Raw genomic sequence first — 18,758 nt, forward strand, 5'->3', positions numbered from 1 at the left:
TTGCCCCTCCCACGCATGCGCATATACGCACCGACAAGGGACACAACAATCCACCCTGGTAAGCTAAGCAGCGCCATCTAGTGGAGAAAGGAGCCATTACACTGAGCCCGGCCCAACTGGGCCAACCTCCCTCTTCGGAAACATGACAAATCTCTCCACTTGCTTAGTTTATGGACTATAAAGTGCTTCATAGTTTGACTTCTAGGGGAAAATGGTGTAATTTCAATCGTATTTCAGTCTGTTCACTAGTCCATCTATTCAATTTCTTTTCTTTTTCTTGAATTCAGAAAGAGAAAAAATTTATTTTTATTTTCAATTTTTATTAAAAATATTATTTTTTCCACTATTTTTTTACTTTTTTTAAATTTTCAAGTTCTATTTTACTTCCATCATTCCATTTTATTCTATTTATTCATTTTATCAAATTTTCAGTTTTCCTCCCCCCCCCCCCCCCCCCCGTTTCTCTAATCTGTCAAGCTCCTTTCAACAACCAGACCAAAACACACCTAGGATCTAGCTTCCTTTATTGATTTTGTGTGTGTGTGTGTGTGTGTGTGTGTGTGTGTGTGTTGCTTTTAATTTTTTTACCTTACTAATTTCTTTTCTTCCTTCAAAATGATGAAACAAAGGAATTCACCCCAAAAGAAAGAGTAGGAAGAAATGACAGCCAGGGACTTAATAAACACAGATACAAGCAAGATGTCTGAACCAGAATTCTGAATCACAATAATAAGAATACTAGCTGGGGTCAAAAACAGATTAGAATCCCTTTCTGCAGAGATAAAAGAAGTAAAAGCTAGTTAGGATGAAATAAAAAACGCTATAACTGAGATGCAATCTCTAATGGATGCCTTGCCCTGGCAAGGATGGATGAGGCAGAGCAGTGAATCAGTGATATAGAGAACAAACTTATGGAGAATAACGAACCAGAAAAAAAAGAGGGAGACTAAGGCAAAAGAGCATGACTTAAGAATTAGAGAAATCAGTGACTCATTAAAAAGGAAAAACATCTGGGAGAGAGCCAAAGCATAAGAGACTGTTAAAAACTGAGAACGGGGCGCCTGGGTGGCTCAGTCGGTTAAGCATCCGACATCAGCTCAGGTCACAATCTCGCGGTCTGTGAGTTCGAGCCCCGCGTCGGACTCTGGGCTGATGGCTCAGAGCCTGGAGCCTGCTTCCGATTCTGTGTCTCCCTCTCTCTCTGCCCCTCCCCCGTTCATTCTCTGTCTCTCTCTGTCTCAAAAATAAATAAAACGTTAAAAAAAAATTTTTAAAAACTGAGAACAAACTGAGGGTTGATGGGGCGTGGGAGGGCGGGGAGGGTGGGTGATGGGTATTGAGGAGGGCACCTTTTGGGATGAGCACTGGGTGATGTATGGAAACCAATTTGACAATAAATTTCATATATTGAAAAAAAAATCAGTATATACCTACTCTACAACCTAGCTGTTTGACTAACGGTATTTACCCACAAAAAAGGAAACTTTACGTATACACAAGGACTTGTTTATCAATATTCACAGCAGTTTTATTTGCAATAGCCAAAAACTGGAAACTCATTATCACCTGAATAACAAAGCGTGGTATATCCATACAACGAAAAGCTAGTCAGCAATAAAAAGAACCAAACTACAAATATTCAACAATATGGATGATTTTCAAAATATTTATGATGGAAAAAAGAAGCCAGACCCAAAAAAAGTATGTACTACAGGATTCCATTTACATAAAAATATGGAAAATGCAAACTATAGTGACAAAGATCAACAGTTGCCTGGGATTAGGAAGCAGTTAAGAATGGAAAAGGATATATTACGAAGGCATCTGAGAACTTTTAGGGGTGATATGGTCATTATATTGATTGTGGTGATGGCTGCATGTTGTACACCTATAATAAATTTCATCAAATTGTATATTTCAATATTGCAGTTTACTGTATGCCAATTATATCTCAATAAACCAGCAAAACATTTAAAACCCTAAAAAAAAAAAAAAAAAAGGAAAAACCTCAGAATCATAGGGTTCCCCAAAGACGAAAAGAGAGAAAAACGGGTAGAAGGATTATGTGAGCAAATCATAGCAGAAAACTTTCCTAACCTGGGGAAAGACACAGACATCAAAACCCAAGAAGCACAGAGGATTCCCATAAGGTTCAACAAAAACCGGCCAACAACAAGGCATATCATAGTCAAATTCACAAAATACTCAGGCAAGGAAAGAATCATGAAAGCAGCAAGAGAAAAAAGTCCTTAACCTACAAGAGAAGACAGATCAGGTTTGCAGCAGACCTATCCACAGAAACTTGGCAGGCCAGAAAGGAGTGGCAGGAGATATTCAGTGTGCTGAATCAGAAAAATATGCAGCCAAGAATTCTTTATCCAGCAAAGCTGTCATTCAAAATAGAAGCAGAGATTAAAAGTTTCCCAGAAAATCAAAAATTAAAGGAGTTTGTGACCACTAACCCAGCCCTGCAAGAAATTTTAAGGGGGACTCTCTGAGGGGAGAACAGACTGACTGACTGACTGACTAAATAAATAAATAAATAAATACCAAAAGCAACAAAGACTAGAAAGGACCAGAGAACACCACCAGAAACTCCAACTCTATGAGAAACATAATGGCAATAAATTCATATCTTTCAGTACTCATTCTAAATGTCAATGGGCTCAATGCTCCAATCAAAAGACACAGGGTAACAGAATGGATAAGAAACAAGATCCATCTATATGCTGTTTACAAGAGACCCACTTTAGACCTAAAGACACCTTCAGATTGAAAGTAAGGGGATGGAGAACCATCTATCATGCTAATGGTCAACAAAAGAAAGCCGGAGTAGCCATACTTATATCAGACAATCTAGACTTTAAAGTAAAAACTGTAACAAGAGATGAAGAAGGGCATTATATCATAATTAAGGGGTCTATCCACCAAGAAGACCTAGCAATTGTAAACATTTATGCTTCAAATGTGGAACACCCAAATATATAAATCAATTAATCACAAACATAAAGAACTCATTGATAATAATACCATAATAGTAGGGGACTTCAACACCCCACTTACAGCAATGGACAGACCATCTAACAGAAAATTAACAAGGAAAGAATGGCTTTGAATGACACACTGGACCAGATGGGCTTAACAGATAGATTCAGAACATTTCATCCTAAAGCAGTAGAATATACAGTCTTCTCCAGTGCACAGGGAACATTCTCCAGAACAGATCATATACTGGGACACAAATCAGCCTTCAACAAGTACAAAAATATCGAGATCATACCGTGCGTATTTTCAGACCACAATGCTATGACACTTGAAATCAACCACAAGAAAAAATTTGTAAAGATAACAAATACTTGGAGCCTAAAGAGCATCCTACTAAAGAATGAATGGGCTAACCAAGAAGCTAAAGAGGAAATTAAAAAGTACATGGAAGCCAATGAAAATGATAACACCACAGCCCAAAACCTCTGGGATGCAGCAAAGGCGGTCATAAGAGGAAAGTATATAGCAATCCAGGCCTTCCTAAAGAAGGAAGAAAGTTCTCAGATATACAACCTAACTTTACACCTTAAAGAGCTGGAAAAAGAACAGCAAATAAAACCCCAAACCAGCAGAAGACAGGAAATAATAAAGATTAGAGCAGAAATCAATGCTATCGAAACCAAAAAACAAAAAAACAAAAAACAAAAAAACCAGTAGAACAAATCAATGAAACCAGAAGCTGGTTCTTTGAAAGAATTAACAAAATTGACAAACCACTAGCCAGTTTGATCAAAAAGAAAAAGGAAAGGATCCAAATAAATAAAATCAAGAATGAAAGAGGAGAGATCACAGCCAACACAGCAGAAATAAAAATAATAAGAGAATATCATGAGCAATTATACGCCAATAAAATGGGCAATCTGGAAGAAGTGGACAAATTCCTGGAAACATAAATTACAAAAACTGAAACAGGAATAGAAAATTTCAACAGACCCATAACCAAAAGTAAAGAAATCAAATTAGTAATCAAAAATCTCCCAAAAAACAAGAGTCCAGGGCCAGATGGCTTTCCAGGGGGAATTCTACCAAACATTTACAGAAGAGTTAACACCTATTCTCTTGAAGCCATTCCAAAAAATAGAAATGGAAGGAAAACTTCCAAATTCTTTCTATTAAGCCAGCATTACCTTGATTCCAAAACCAGACAAAGACCCCACTAAAAAGGAGAACTATAGGCCAATTTCCCTGATGAAAATGGATGCAAAAATCCTCAACAAGATATTAGCCAACCAGATCCAACAATACATTAAAAAAATTACTCATCATGACCAAGTGGGATTTATACCTGGGATGCAGGGCAGTTTCAATATCCACAAAACAATCAGTGTGATTCATCACATCAATAAAAGAAAGGACAAGAACAACATGATCCCCTCAATAGATGCAGAGAAAGCATTTGAAAAAATACAGCATCCTTTCTTGATAAAAACCGTCAAGAAAGTAGGGATAGAAGGAGCATACCTCGAGATCATAAAAGCCATATATGAAGGACCTAACACTAATATTATCCTCAATGGGGAAAAACTGAGAGCTCTCCCCTAAGGTCAGGAACAAGATAGGGATGTCCACTCTCACCACTGTTATTTAACATGGTATTGGAAGTCTTAGTCTCTGTAATCAGACAACACAAGGAAATAAAAGGCATCCAAATTGGCCAGGAGGAGGTCAAACTTTCACTCTTTGCAGATGACATGATACTCTATATGGAAAACCCAAAATATTACACCAAAAAACTGCTAGAACTGATCCATGAATTCAGCAAAGTGGCAGGATATAAAATCAATGCACAGAAATTGGTTGCATTCCTACACACCAATAATGAAGCAACGGAAAGAGAAATCAAGGAATTGATCCCATTTACAATTGCACCAAAACCCAAAAAATACCTAGGAATAAATCTCACCAAAGAGGTGAAAAATCTATACACTGAAAACTATAGAAAGCTTATGAAAGAAATTGAAGAAGACACACAAAAAAAAATGGAAAAATATCCCATGCTCCTGGATAGGAAGAACAAATATTGTTAAAATGTCAATACTACCCAAAGCAATCTACATATTCAATGCAATCCCTATCAAAGTAACACCCACATTCTTCACAGAGCTAGAACAAACAATCCTAAAAATTGTATGGAACCAGAAAAGACCCCAAATAACCAAAGCAATCTTGAAAAAGTAAGCCAGAGCAGGAGGCATCACAATTCTGGACTTCAAAGTTGTATTACAAAACTGTTATCATCAAGACAGTATGGCACTGACACAAAAACTGACACATAGCTCAATAGAACAGAATACAGTACTCAGAAATGGGCCCTCAAATGTATGGCCAACTAATCTTTGACAAAGCAGGAAAAAATATCCAATGGAATAAAGACAATCTCTTCAGCAAGTGGTGCTGGGAAAACTGGACAGCGACATGCAGAAAAATGAACCTGGACCACTTTCTTATACCACAAAAATCAACCCAAAATGGATGAAAGACCTAAATGTAAGACAGGAAGCCATCAAAATCCTCGAGGAGAAAGCAGGCAAAAACCTATTTGACCTTGACTGCAGCAACTTCTTAACACGTCTCTAGAGGCAAGGGAAACAAAAGCAAAAATGAACTACTGGGACCTCATCAAAATAAAAAGTTTCTGCACAGCAAGGGAAATACTCAGCAAAACTAAAAGGCAACCAACGGAATGGGAGAAGATATTTGCAAATGACATATCAGATCAAGGGTTAGTATCCAATATCTAGAAAGAATTTATCCAACTCCACACCCAAAAAACAAATAATGCAGTGAGGAAATGGGCAAAAGACATGAATAGACACTTCTCCAAAGAAGACATCCAGATGGCTAATAGACACATGGAAAAATACTCATCACTCACCATCAGGGAAATACAAATCAAAACCACAATGAGATACCACCTCACACCTGTCAGAATGGCTAACATGAACAACTCAGGCAATGGCAGATGTTGGCGAGGATGCGGAGAAAGATCATCTCTTTTGCACTACTGGTGGAAATGCAAACTGGTGCAGCAACTCTGGAAAACAATATGGAGGTTCCTCAAAAAATTAAAACTGGAACTACCCTACGACCCAGCAATTGCACTAGTAGGCATTTATCCATGGAATACAGGTGTGCTGTTTCGAAGGGACACATTCATCTCAATGTTTATAGCAGCACTATCAACAATAGCCAAATGTCCATCGATGGATGAATGGATAAAGAAGGCATATTGTATGGCGTATGTACAATGGAGTATTACTCGGCAATCAAAAAGAAAGAAATCTTGCCATTTGCAACTCCATGGATGGAACTGGAGGGTATTAGGCTAAGTGAAATTAGTCAGAGAAAGACAAAAATCATGACTTCACTCACGTGAGGACTTTAAGAGACAAAACAGATGAACACAAAGGAAGGGAAACAAAAATAATATAAAAACAGGGAGAGGACAAAACAGAAGAGACTGTTAAATATGGAGAACAAACAGAGGGTTCCTGGAGGGGTTGTGGGAAGGCGGATGGTCTAAACAGGGAAGGGGCATTAAGGAATCTACTCCTGAAATCACTGTTGCACTATATGCTAACTAATTTGGATGTAAATTTAAAAAATTAAATTAAAATACCAAAAAAAAATGCTACCAAATAAAAGGTTGAAAGTAAAAAAAATATTTTAAACACATAAATAAGGGATAACAGAAAGAGAAAGTAAGAATAAGAGGAAGAAAGAAAATATATATAAAAATTAAAAAAGAAAACATTTCTTATTGTGGGTCATGATCAAGAAAGTTTGGAGGCCAAGGTCCCAGGAAGGTGTAGAGACACTGTGTGCTAATTCATCACGTCTTCTACAATATCCCTTAGTTTGCTAAGGAAGTTTCCTTTGATTCATCATCTGCTAATACCTTTTATTTTGAATAGGTGAATTTTGCCAAATAATATTTACATATATATTGAGGTAATCATTAAGTTCTTTCTCCTTTAATATGTGACACAGGTGAATTTTCCAACACTATATTATCTTTGCATTTTTCTCTCTAAAAATATTTTTATAGTTACCTGTTGTGCCCTAGCTATTGGGCCATGACTCTCTTGCTACAGCCCCTGCTACATATACCACCCGTAATTTCCAGCAGATTCTGTATTTGCCCAGTTTGTCAAAGATGCTACTATACATCCTGAGTCATTCTCTAACAACAAAATAGACCTATGCTTTGTGATTCTTTATTAAATTAATAGGAAGCCTAAATACCTGCAGTTTATTTAAAAAAAATCCTTTATAGACACTGTTCTAATTTCAGAACCAATAATCTAATAAGAATTTATAACAGAGGACTAAGTCCTACTGGAGAGCTGTATTTTAATTCTGATATATTAGTGACAATTATTTCCATGTTTTTGTTGAGAATATAAATCTACTAACAGCATCTTCATCAATTTGACCTCCACAAAAACACCTGCCCAGATTATATTCACGTAAGCAGTGCCCCAGACACGTTCATGTGCTTTTTTGTTGTATTGTGATTATTTGCTCCTTTAAAAAAATTTTTTTAATGTTTATTTATTTTTGAGAGACAGAGAGACAGAGCACGGGTGGGGGAGGGGCAGAGAGAGAATGAGACATAGAATCTGAAACAGGCTCCAGGCTCTGAGCTGTCAGCACAGAGCCCAACGTAGGGCTCGAACCCATCAACCAGGAGATCATGACCTGAGCTGAAGTCAGACGCTTAACTGACTGAGCCACCCAGGCGTCCCTATTTGCTCATTTTTAAATACTAAAGAATGTCCATATTGCTCGAAAGCAGCCAAATGACAAATACTGCATTTTCAACGGGCAGTGGTTTTCACTCACCAAATCAGGAAACTACAGCGCAGTATCTTTTAACATATCAGTGTGGTACCAAGGTTCCGAACCAGCTGTTATAAGACCTTTGACCTTTAAGCGTCTTACATTTCTCTAGCTGCTTGTGAGGAGAAAAGAAATTTAATTTTGAATGCAATAAAAACATTAAAAGGATGCTTTTTACCAATCACCTGCACAAACAAATTATGTTACCTGTAAATTAGCTTTCTGATCATTTACTCAATGCGAATACACACATGTGCAGTCTTTGACAGTTAATACCAAAAGGAAACAAAATCTGATTTTATAAAAGGCAGTACAGTGAACACACAGTAATTATTAAACTTCCCCAGAAGACCATCTAGAAAGAAACGACTACCTAATTAGCTGACACGAGCAGCTGATCACCTGCCTGGCCTGTTTAAGTAACATGTGTTCAAACTGTGTGTCCTCCTTCCGTTCTTCCACCCCATACCTGGGAAAAGACGATACCCAGGGATGGGGCTAATAGAATCCTCCTCTATTTAGCCAGAGGCAGAGGGAACCCCAGTGCCAACCGAGAGATGGGTTCCCAACTGGTCTTCAGTTAGAACAAAGCCACCACACTGGTTGCCTCTGGGCGTTGGGCCTACGAGTGACAGATTTTTTTTTTTACCTTCTAGTTTCCAAATTTTCTATAACGGGATGTATTCCTCTTCTAATGCAAAGGCCGTGCTAACTGACCAAAGAGCACATATATGCTAGATCGTTGTTTTATTTTTAACGCCTGACCATTAAAAAGAGCTTCTAAGTGTCCTTGTAAGTTCTTTCTCTCTTCCTCTCCTCGTGGTGGGCAGGGTCTCCATTTGCCAGAGAAAAACAGGCAGGATTCCACAGTTTGGGGGTTTGGGTCAGATTTGCCTGATCTGGGATTTATAAAAATGATACTGCAAAGAATTCCACCGTTTTCTTGATGGCTAGGAACAGTAACATTTATTAGGTCCTCGCTGGGTCTAGGGCCCATATTCTTCTGGGCACGGCAGAGAGAAACAAACAGCAGTAAAGATGGCCCTTATTTATGAAGAACTTAAAACATGATCAAGGGCATAAAGGACAGAAAAATACCTGAACACAAAGGTAGAGGGTAATATAGTGCAAACCATGAGGTTAATGTGGAAGAGGACAGGGAAGTGTCAGAGCCAACTGGGGGGGATGCCCCCAAGATTTCCAGAAGCAGTCACAATGACGTCTTCTCTTTACTTCCAATGCAATTCCCTTCTCTCCAAGAGCTAGTAGAAAGAGAAATTCTGAAGAAACAGAAATGCTCCTCGTTGGGAAAGTGACCAAAAGCAATGCTGCGCAAGCCTGTTGACTCCAGGTTAGTACCACTCCTATTTGAGAGAGCACTCAAGTTTCTAGGGAAACAGATTTTCAGCATATGATTTTAGAAAACTAAGTGCGACCGATTTATTTGAAAGTTGGTGGTACTTCGCAGAAAACCATTTCCTATGAAATTACTTGCTTTCCACTCTGACTAAATAGGCAGAGACTGATCTGGGACTAGAAGTGTTCAAGCTCTTAAATGTTACCCAAGTGCCTCGTTGCACAATGCCCAAAATAGAACACAAAATTGTGAAAGGTCACGTTCTTTTCTTCCTTGTAAAAAATGGCACCTTTTGGGGCACCTGGGTGACTCAGTCAGTTAAGCGTCCAACTTTGGCTCAGGTCACAATCTCACGGGTTTGTGGGTCCGAGCCCTGCATTGGGCTCTGTGCTGACAGCTCAGAGCCTGAAACTTGCTCCGATTCTGTGTCCCCCTCTCTCTCTGTCCTTTCCCTGCTCATGCTCTGTGTCTCAAAAATAAATGAACATAAAAAATTTTTTTAAAAAAGCACCTTTTCCCCCCTAACATCCAAGTGCTCAACATGTCACTTTTTAAAAAATTTTTAATGTTTATTTCTTTTTGTGAGGGGGGGGGGGGGGAGGGTCAGAGAGCGAGGGAGACACAGAATCTGAAGCAGGATCCAAGCTCAGAGCTGTTAGCACAGAGCCCGACATGGGGCTTGAACCCACGGACCTAGAGATTATGACCTGACCCAAAGTCGGACGCTTAACTGCCTGAGTCCCCCAGGCGCCCCTCAACATGTCATTTTTTAACTGCCCTCCATTTTAAAAAGCTTCCTCACTTACTGACACAGTTCTGAAGTTATTGCTGGTACTAGAATCTGAGATGGAAATTTTCCTGGAGGTGCACACAAGTCGTAACTGAAGAAATGACCCAAGTTGAGTGTCAAAGGGAGTGAACAAGCAGCTGCAGCCACACCTTTGGCTCTGAGAGAATCCCTTAAATACAGTTGGCTTTTCCGAGTGGATTGTCTGTGGGACCAACGGCACAAGGAGTTCAAGCCAACCATTAGCCTGGGAACCAAGCTGAGGACCCAGGTCTCATCAGTTAGGGTAAAGCTGGAGGCCTCAGGCCACACACAGTCACCTCTCAGTGCTTTTCCTCTGGCACCAAAGTGAAATGCTAACGCCAATCTGCCTCAAGAGATTCCTGGTGAGTGAGGCACAAATGGTAAGGGGGAGGCGTCAGATATGGTATTAAGATGAGATGTGAAGGGTGGTTTCTCTTATCCCACTAGTGTGGTGAGAAGAAATTTTACATGTCTGCCTTTAGGTCAGGAGGAAAGATAAGCAACACGATCAGACTTCCAGAAACAAATTAGCTTTCCCCTCCGCATGTGGATTTGAGCTACCTGGCCAGATGTCAAGGTTCTGAACTGAACGTGAACTCTGGACGACTGTTCCCCTGATATGGTGATGTTTCTCTCATGCGATGTCTTCTCCATCTTCCTTGGTGCATGAAAACAACGAGCCCATAAGGAGTGAGTACCTTCCATGTATGTTCAAGCCTGTATTTCGACAACTCTCTGAAGTTTCCCAGAAAAGCCTGCCTTGACCAGAGGCAAGGAGATCATCTGCTTGTGACGGGGGCTCGGGGGCTCTTCACTTAATCATCTGTGTTTCTTCATCCGCATCGAAAAACTCCTCCTCTTCCTCACTCTCACTCCCTAAAGTGTTCTCCTTGTCTGAAGACTGAAATAGGAAAGGAGAGCAAGGACCAAATTATTATTTGCCATTCGACAGACAGATGCATTTTTATGACATTTATTTCCCCTAAGAATTGGCCCTAAAGTGTTCTAAGAAAGTAAATGAATCACGAGCCATCTTTATTTCTTTCAAAAAATCAACTGCTGGGGCGCCTGGGTGGCTCAGTCGGTTAAGCGTCCGACTTCAGCTCAGGTCACGATCTCGTGGTCCGTGAGTTTGAGCCCTGCGTTGGGCTCTGGGCTGATGGCTCGGAGCCTGGAGCCTGCTTCCGATTCTGTGTCTCCCTCTCTCTCTGCCCCTCCCCCGTTCATGCTCTGTCTCTCTCTGTCTCAAAAATAAATAAACGTTAAAAAAAAAAAAAAACAAACTACCGCCATACCTGTGGGGGATCCAAGGTCTGTAAAGATAATGCCTCCTCCCCCAGCCTCCGATATGAATACACCTGAAGGTCAGAAAATGTCTCTAGCAATGGGCTGTTAAGGGTTTCTGGCAATAATAAACTCAGGAGGCCCGAAGTCAGGCCGGTGGCTCCGAAGACAATGAAGGGTAAGGACCACTGCACATATTTCTGTGGGGGCAGAGAGTAGAACAAAAAACATACAAAAACTCAGTATTCGTCTCCCAGCACATGACATCAGTAGTCTTATGACCGAGGAGCTGCCACATTTACTACCCAACTCGCGCCTCCCCACTAGAATGTACTGTCAGCCACTTGTTCCCCAACGAGAGGTACCCTGGAAAATCACCGAGTGGTTGCTCGGCCACACAGAAGGGAGAGCGAGAACATAAAAAGGCAGCAGAGGTATGGGGATCAGAAGGAGTGGGGTGGGTACTGCTTTTGCTTCAGGTGACTCGCTTATAACACGGGGATCTCCACGTACTTTTCACTTAGGAGACTCCCCAGATACTCGCGCCCGGTGAACTTTGACGTTCTCAGCCTTGGAATCGGCCAAACAATCCCACGTATGCTCACTCATTCATTCAGCACCGTAACCAGGAAGACAGGGGTTAAGGGTGTAAACACCCCGAAAAGAAAAAGAGAAGCCTGAAGAACCTAGCACACCCGTGTGGTTTGGAAACTACCTGAACCGAACACGGTAATTCAAGCATTGCGTCAGAGATCCAAAAGACATTCTCGGGAATATTTACATAGTTTCTTTAAACACAAACAGGTTCGGGGCACCCAGGTGGCTCAGTCGGTTAAGCTTCCGACTTCGGCTTAGGTCATGATCTCACGGTTTGTGAGTTCGAGCCCCGAGTCGGGCTCTGTGCTGGCAGCTTGGAGCCTGGAGCCTGCCTCGGATTCTGTGTCTCCCTCTCTCTCTGACCCTCCCTCACGTGTGCTCTGTCTCTGTCTCTCAAAAATGAATAAGTGTTAAAAAAAATTTTTAGGCACACACAGGTTCAAAGATAACACAGAAAACTGCCTTTGGGATGCTGCTCTGGGCCTTTCTGAGCTGATTAACATTCTTAAATTCCTGCACAAGAATGGTATTATCATCTTCTCATTTGGGCTTCCAAACTCTGTGGATGAGACCACAACTAGTTAGGATCTCCTCTCGGATTTAATGAGTTCCTGATTTTTCTGAAGTAAAGAGACGATGGAGATGATCGAGAAGAGGGCAGGGGGGAGTGGAGGTGATGGGGAGCGGGGAGGGGAGAATCTCACCTCTGCCACCCACATGGAAACACACGTCCAACACTGTGGGTGTGTTGCTGAACCAAGGGAGACACAACACTTTGATCTCTTCTCAACTGAGCAGGGATCAGGAGAGACAGAGTGCTGGGTTTTCTAACGTTCTAGGAGGGCCATCCAAAGTCGGAGATCTTTAGAGACAAACACCTGGTGTCAGACACATTTTGCAGAACGGAGCAAATCCGTATGAGAGGATGGTCTTGTAACGTAAAATTAAGCATGAAACACGGAAAGAGATACTCATGAGAAGGAAGTGAACTCAGAAAAAGAAAGAAAGGAAAGGCTTTTCCAAGACATCCTCCTGTACTAGTGAGACAGGGAAACCGAAGGGACCCGGGGAGAGAGAAAGCTGTTTCATGGCTTTGCTGCTTTACCTGTTTCTAGTCTTCCTAGGACCTGTACCCTCACTCCACTTTACACATGCCTTGTAATGTAAACAGCATATGTCCTTGTAAGGGACAAGGAGTTAATGATTTCTCTAGAACAGATAACATCTAAGGAAGGGGCAAGTGAGAATGACCAGGGGAAGCTATCGCACGCGTATTCCAGACCCCTGGGGTAGACAGTTCATGGCCAAGATCCCCTGCTTCCAAGGTGTAACACCTGGCCCCTCATCCTTGATCCAACCGGTTCCTGGCTGCCTGAGAGGACACGTACCCCCAGAGCCCCGTCCTCAAGAAAAACCCTGACCCTGAACAACGATGAGACTCTCTCCTTTCCTTTCTGAGTCTCTCGGACACTCACTCTTGTGTGTATCTGCTCTCTCTGTATCCTCAGTAAATGCTGCTTTCACCTCCCGCTGGCTCGTGTTGGACTTCTATCCTGAGTGAAGGCAAGGGCCCTCTGGGCTGGTGCTGCGGGAACCCCGCTGGGTCCGTGGACCTGGCCCGCCAGCATTGTTAAGGAGTGCTGAGAAAAGTTGCCCGAGTGACGAACAGCTATCCGCACACCCAGTCTAGTCAGCCTTTGCCGAGTCCTGGCTGGCAAGGCCACAGGTCAGACCAAGCACAGACATGCGTAGGACTCCACGGATTGTGTCACAGAACCTGAACGTGTCAAGTTCAGGAAGGATCTTCAGAACTGCCATTTAGTCTATCTTTTGACCATGAACTTTAGAAAATGCTAGAAACTCTTAATAGACACACTGCTAGGCATATTTCCTCTTCTAATTTTCTTTTTAAGAAATTTTTTCATGGTTATTTATTTTTGAGAGAGAGAGACAGAGTGCGAGTGGGGGAGGGGCAGGAAGAGAGGGAGACAGACTGTGAAGTGGGCTCCAGGCTCAGAGCTGTCAGCACAGAACCCGACACAGGACTCGAACTCACGAACCGTGAGATCGTGACCTGAACCGAAGTCGGACGCTTAGCCGACTGAGCCCCCCAGGCGCCCCTAGTTTTCTTATTCTAAGTGGTGTGCCATCGGGCAAGTTAATCTGCTTCTGCTGCATTTCTCATCTTTATTAGAGGGTAACGATAATGCTGCCTCACACGGTGGCTGTGAATAGTACATGAGACGATGTGTGCTGAAGTGCTCAGCACAGAGCCCAGTCCACAGCCGAAGCTTAAAAAATATTCGCTAAGTGACTAACCTACGAATGGAGACGGGAAGGGGCAAGCTGGCATTAGCTCCAGTAAATACAGAGAAGCAAACAGTCAGAGCCTCTGGTACGAGTCCATCTGCCCCGAGGGATCCGTCACCTAAAAGGCTCCTTAATCTAGAAGGTACAAGGTTCACACTTGGGTCAGGCTGATCGTTAAGTGGCAACTGTTCCTTACCCCTTTCTACTCAAAAGCATAAGCATTTCTAAAGCAGAGGATGGAGAAAAACAAAAATAGGAGGTACAAACCAACCAGTGAGGGGACGAAGGGAGCAATAATCCCACCAACTCGGGAGAACATAGAACAAGTTCCAAGCCCAACGTTCCTGAAAGGAATACAAAAAGGGGGGAAAGTCAGTAAGTTCTGGGTGGGGGGCAGAATTTAAAGATGCCATGGCTTAGTGGACCTATAATCATGAATCCCACAGTGGAGGAAGCACAGGCTCCTGTAGAGCAGTGCTCCCTACCGGAACATTCTGAGATGCTGGAAATGTTCTGTAATTGCGCTGTCCAGTATGGAAGCTGCTAGATGCCTGCGGCTATGAGCACTTGAAACGTGGCTAGTGAGAATGAGGAACTGGATTTTTTTTTAATGTTTATTTTTGAGAGAGAGAGAGACAGAGTGCGAGCAGGGATGGGGCAGACAGAGAGGGAAACACAGAATCTGAAGCAGGCTCCAGGCTCTGAGCTGTCAGCACGGAGCTTGATGTGGGGCTCACACTCATGAGCCATCATGAGATCATGACCTGAGCTGAAGTCGGATGCTTAACTGACTGGGCCACCCAGGCACCCCGAGGAACTGGATTTTTAATTTATTTCACTTTAACTGATTTAAATTTAAATAGCCACATGAGGCTAGTAACTACCATACTGGACAGTGCGGTTACTATAGAGAATAGTACAGAAATGACCATGTGAATATTTCTTGCCAAATGTTCTCATGGGTTTTGTGTCAAATGTTCTCATGGCTATGAATTAATATAGCCATGGAGACCTAGGGCTTTATGATCTGAGAAGTTTGCCCATTTAGTTAAAGTCAACTAACTGGCGATTAAAGGGTCAGGCATATAAATAGGAACGAGGAACATGACGTTTGTGAGGAGTACGGACATGCAAACGGGGGTAGGGCATGGGAACGAGGAGGGTTACAGGAAAGGTGGCCATCCACCACTGCTCCCCCCACCCACCCATATCCATTCTCCAGAGTGTCCCAATTTGGACAAAATGATCATCCTAGTTTCATAGCCAGCAGGCAGAGAAAACAGGTCAGAGGAATAATTAGGAAATGACTAGTCAATCACATGCAGTCTGGGAAAAACTGGAGGAAAAGGGAGCTGATATTAATAGGCAGAAAGAACCAGGAAGTCTGATGGATGTGGGAAACACTTGGAACGCTCCTCAGAAGGACTGGGGAAGGGCTGACCTAGGGAATACCCGCTGGGTTCACAGAGGCAATTCTGAGAAGACTAAGCTGGGTCCCTGCCCTTCAAATTTGGGTTTAATTTTTTGTTTTCAGACTTCTTTTAGAAGGGGAAACTTCAGATCGAATATGTTGTTTTTGATATAAGCATGTCCTACTTGTTAGAAACCACACTTAACAATCAATATGTAAACCTCCTGTTCACTTATTACTATATGGAATTATCTTTTTTAAGTTTATTTATTTATTTTAAGAGAAAGAGAGAAGAACAGAGAGACAGAGAGAGAGAGGGTGTGAGCAAGGGAGGGGCAGAGAGAGAATCCCAAGCAGCTCTGCACTGTCAGCATGGAGCCCGACGTGGGGCTCAAACCCATGAACTGTGAGAGCATGACCGAGTGGGAATCAAGAGCCGGACGCTCAACCAACTGAGCCACCCAGGTGCCCCTGGAATTATCTTTTTACAGATGTGTATATTTTGTGTTAAAATGTAGGTTCTGAGAGAACACGGGGACCCAGTCCTCTTGTCTGTCTGTGCCTGACAGAGGCTGGGTGACTGAATCAATCAAGTCCACTGAAATAAAAATGGCAACTGAGCCCCATTTGGGTGATGGGATGTGCTTTGCGTAGAGTACTTCTCTCACGATTTACACAAGGGAGTTCGGCCCAAAACACAGCTCCGCCTTCCCCAGCCAAGCGGGCAAAGTGTGGTCTACACAGACAGCTTCTGGGCTTGCGGCTGCTCGCTGACTTGTTGCTGGCCCCCACTCACTGTGCTCCCGGTGGAATGAGAACCACACCTCTGTTGCTGTGAGCATCTACAGCGAAACATGCGGGGTGTGTGAGACATACCTGATGACTGTGGGGTACAGCTCAGACGTGTAGATGTAGACCACGTTAAAGGCAGCACTGATCGTCAGCTTCCCGAGCAAAGACAAGGAATGGCTGTTCACCACTGCAAACACACCCGTGTCTGAGGAGGACAAGGGTTAACACTTGTGAGGTCCTTCTGGGAGAAAAATTCCTTTAAATGACACAATTATGAACTAAGCCAGAGGCATTAATATGGGTCTCAAACAGTGAGGAGGTGGTAAAACTGAATACACACTCAGAAGGTTTAGTAAGCACACACACAACACACACACACACACGAATCTTCTCAGCGTCTTGGCTATCCCTGTGAAGTCGTCCATAATGGCGGTCATCATGGGCAATTGAACTTGCTCACTCCTCAATGGCAGAGCTCTTGGAATACTTCTTTACTAAAAGCAAGCTTCGTGGGGATCGTTAAGTCTCATCCACCACGGGGGCTACTCGCCTCTCCTTCCCAGCCTTGTTCAACAACCAGTGACGGGAAATGGTGGGTAGCATGACAAGCCTTGGCACACGTGGAATAAGTCTGACAGATATGGGACAGACAGAGGCAAGGTCCAGAAAATCTCCTCTCTGCAGTTTGTATTTCCTGGCATTCCACTGGACGAGAAGGAATAATCCCAATAAATTACAACCAGAAGGTATCAAATATTAATGTTCTTTAAAGAACGAGCCTCTAAATATGGAACTACTTTTAATCTTTCTTCTTTCCCAACTTCTTACTTGAATCACTAACCACTAATGACATTTCAGTTTCTTACTGCAATGTTTTTATATAAAATACAAAAATACATTTTATGGCAGTTCCTTTCCCTATCAAAAATACTATCAGGGCAGCTGGGTGGCTTAGTCGGTTAAGCCTGCAACTGTTGGTTTCGGCTCAGGTCATGATCTTGTGGCTTTGTGGGTTCGAGCCCCGCACGGGGCTCTGTGCGGACAGTGCAGAGCCTGCTTTAGATTCTCTCTCCCCCTCTCTCGCTGCCGGTCCCCAACTCGTGCTGTCTCTGTCTCTCTCAAAATAAATAAACTTAAAAAAATTACTATCAGGGTGCCTGGGTGGCTCAGTCACTTAAGCATCCAACTTCGGCTCAGGTCATGATCTCACAGTTTGTGAGTTCAAGCCCCGTGTCAGGCTCTGTGCTGTCAGCCTGGAGCCTGCTTTAGATTCTATGTCTCCCTCTCTTTCTGCCCCTCCCCCACTGGTGCTCTGTCTCTCTCTCAAAAAAATACACACTAAAAAAATTTTTTTTAGATACTATCAATCATCTCATGCTCCTTTCCTTTATTAACATTATTCTCCCTGGGATCTTGCAATGTAATTATTCCCTTTCAAACATATTTAACCTCTCCATAACCCACTACTCTCTGCTTTCAAAATAACAATTTCTCCTTCTAAGAAAAAAAAAAGTCTCATTGACTCTGCTGTCCTTTCCCCCTTCCCTAGCAAACATCTTCAATGAGCGAGCAACTCACTGTTGCCGAGTATGCATCTGCCCTGTAGCTCACTGCGTTCTGACTTCTAATAACATCCTCTGCTGAAAGTCCTGCTCTTGAAGGTCAACAGTGAAGTCCTAATCACCAAAGTAATTGCCTCTCATTGCCCCTGACATTTCTGCCAAATGGAACACACCTGTCCCCTTCCTTGGGACAGCCTGCAGGACTCATAGAAACCACTCCACCCTTAAATAACTCAAAAGCAATATCCTTTCCTCCCTTTGACCTCCACTGTCCCTATGTCCTGATCCATTAAATGGTTCTGCAGTTGCTTACTTTTCCATCTTGTCTGCCCCAAATATTTCGAGTTACTTCAGGCTAAGGCTGGTATCTGGTTGTATCTGTGCCCCTCACGGCATACCGTCTTCCACAGTACAATACTCAGCAGTGCCCACTGCATATCTGTGGAACAACGAAGTAGAAGGACTACAATAGGAATTAATTTAGTGAGAAGAATCTGGGTTCAGGTTCTTTCAACTTCTAAGGAGGGGGTTATTTAAACATCCCATCCTAAAGTATGCTTCGCCTTCCCTGGTTGACTATGAAATAAATCCTCATCTACTTTAAAGACGGCATCCTGAACACAGTGGCCCAGGCATTGCCAAACCCGACCATCTGGGGCTTTCTCCTCTTCTGCCAGGCTATTTGGAAGAACATGCTAGCTCTCTTAAGGACTGAATATATTATTTTAGGCCATGAGGTGCTTCTGG

At 42.6% G+C, this 18,758-nt stretch overlaps 1 protein-coding gene across 2 annotated transcripts in view; it reads right to left on the minus strand.

The window, feature by feature from the left end:
* Nucleotides 1–9,844: 9,844 nt before the first annotated feature.
* The window catches only part of SLC22A15 (solute carrier family 22 member 15), an 81,565-nt gene continuing 72,651 nt past the window's right edge, over nt 9,845–18,758 (minus strand). Inside the window, exons 9-12 of one of the 2 annotated variants that reach the window (XR_009607870.3) lie at nt 16,534–16,654; nt 14,514–14,590; nt 11,351–11,539; nt 9,845–10,956 (exon numbers count right to left, since the gene is read on the minus strand). Coding sequence is in view for 1 of the 2 variants with exons in the window: in XM_060625503.3 (XP_060481486.1) it covers nt 10,867–10,956; nt 11,351–11,539; nt 14,518–14,590; nt 16,534–16,654 (473 nt within the window). In the remaining variant the exon portion in view is untranslated. The remainder of the gene's footprint in view (nt 10,957–11,350; nt 11,540–14,513; nt 14,591–16,533; nt 16,655–18,758) is intronic. The other variant, XM_060625503.3, reaches the window with a different exon arrangement.

Source organism: Panthera onca, chromosome C1, assembly GCF_046562875.1.
Source record: "Panthera onca isolate mPanOnc1 chromosome C1, mPanOnc1 haplotype 2, whole genome shotgun sequence".
In the NCBI taxonomy this organism is placed as follows: Eukaryota; Metazoa; Chordata; class Mammalia; order Carnivora; family Felidae; genus Panthera; species Panthera onca.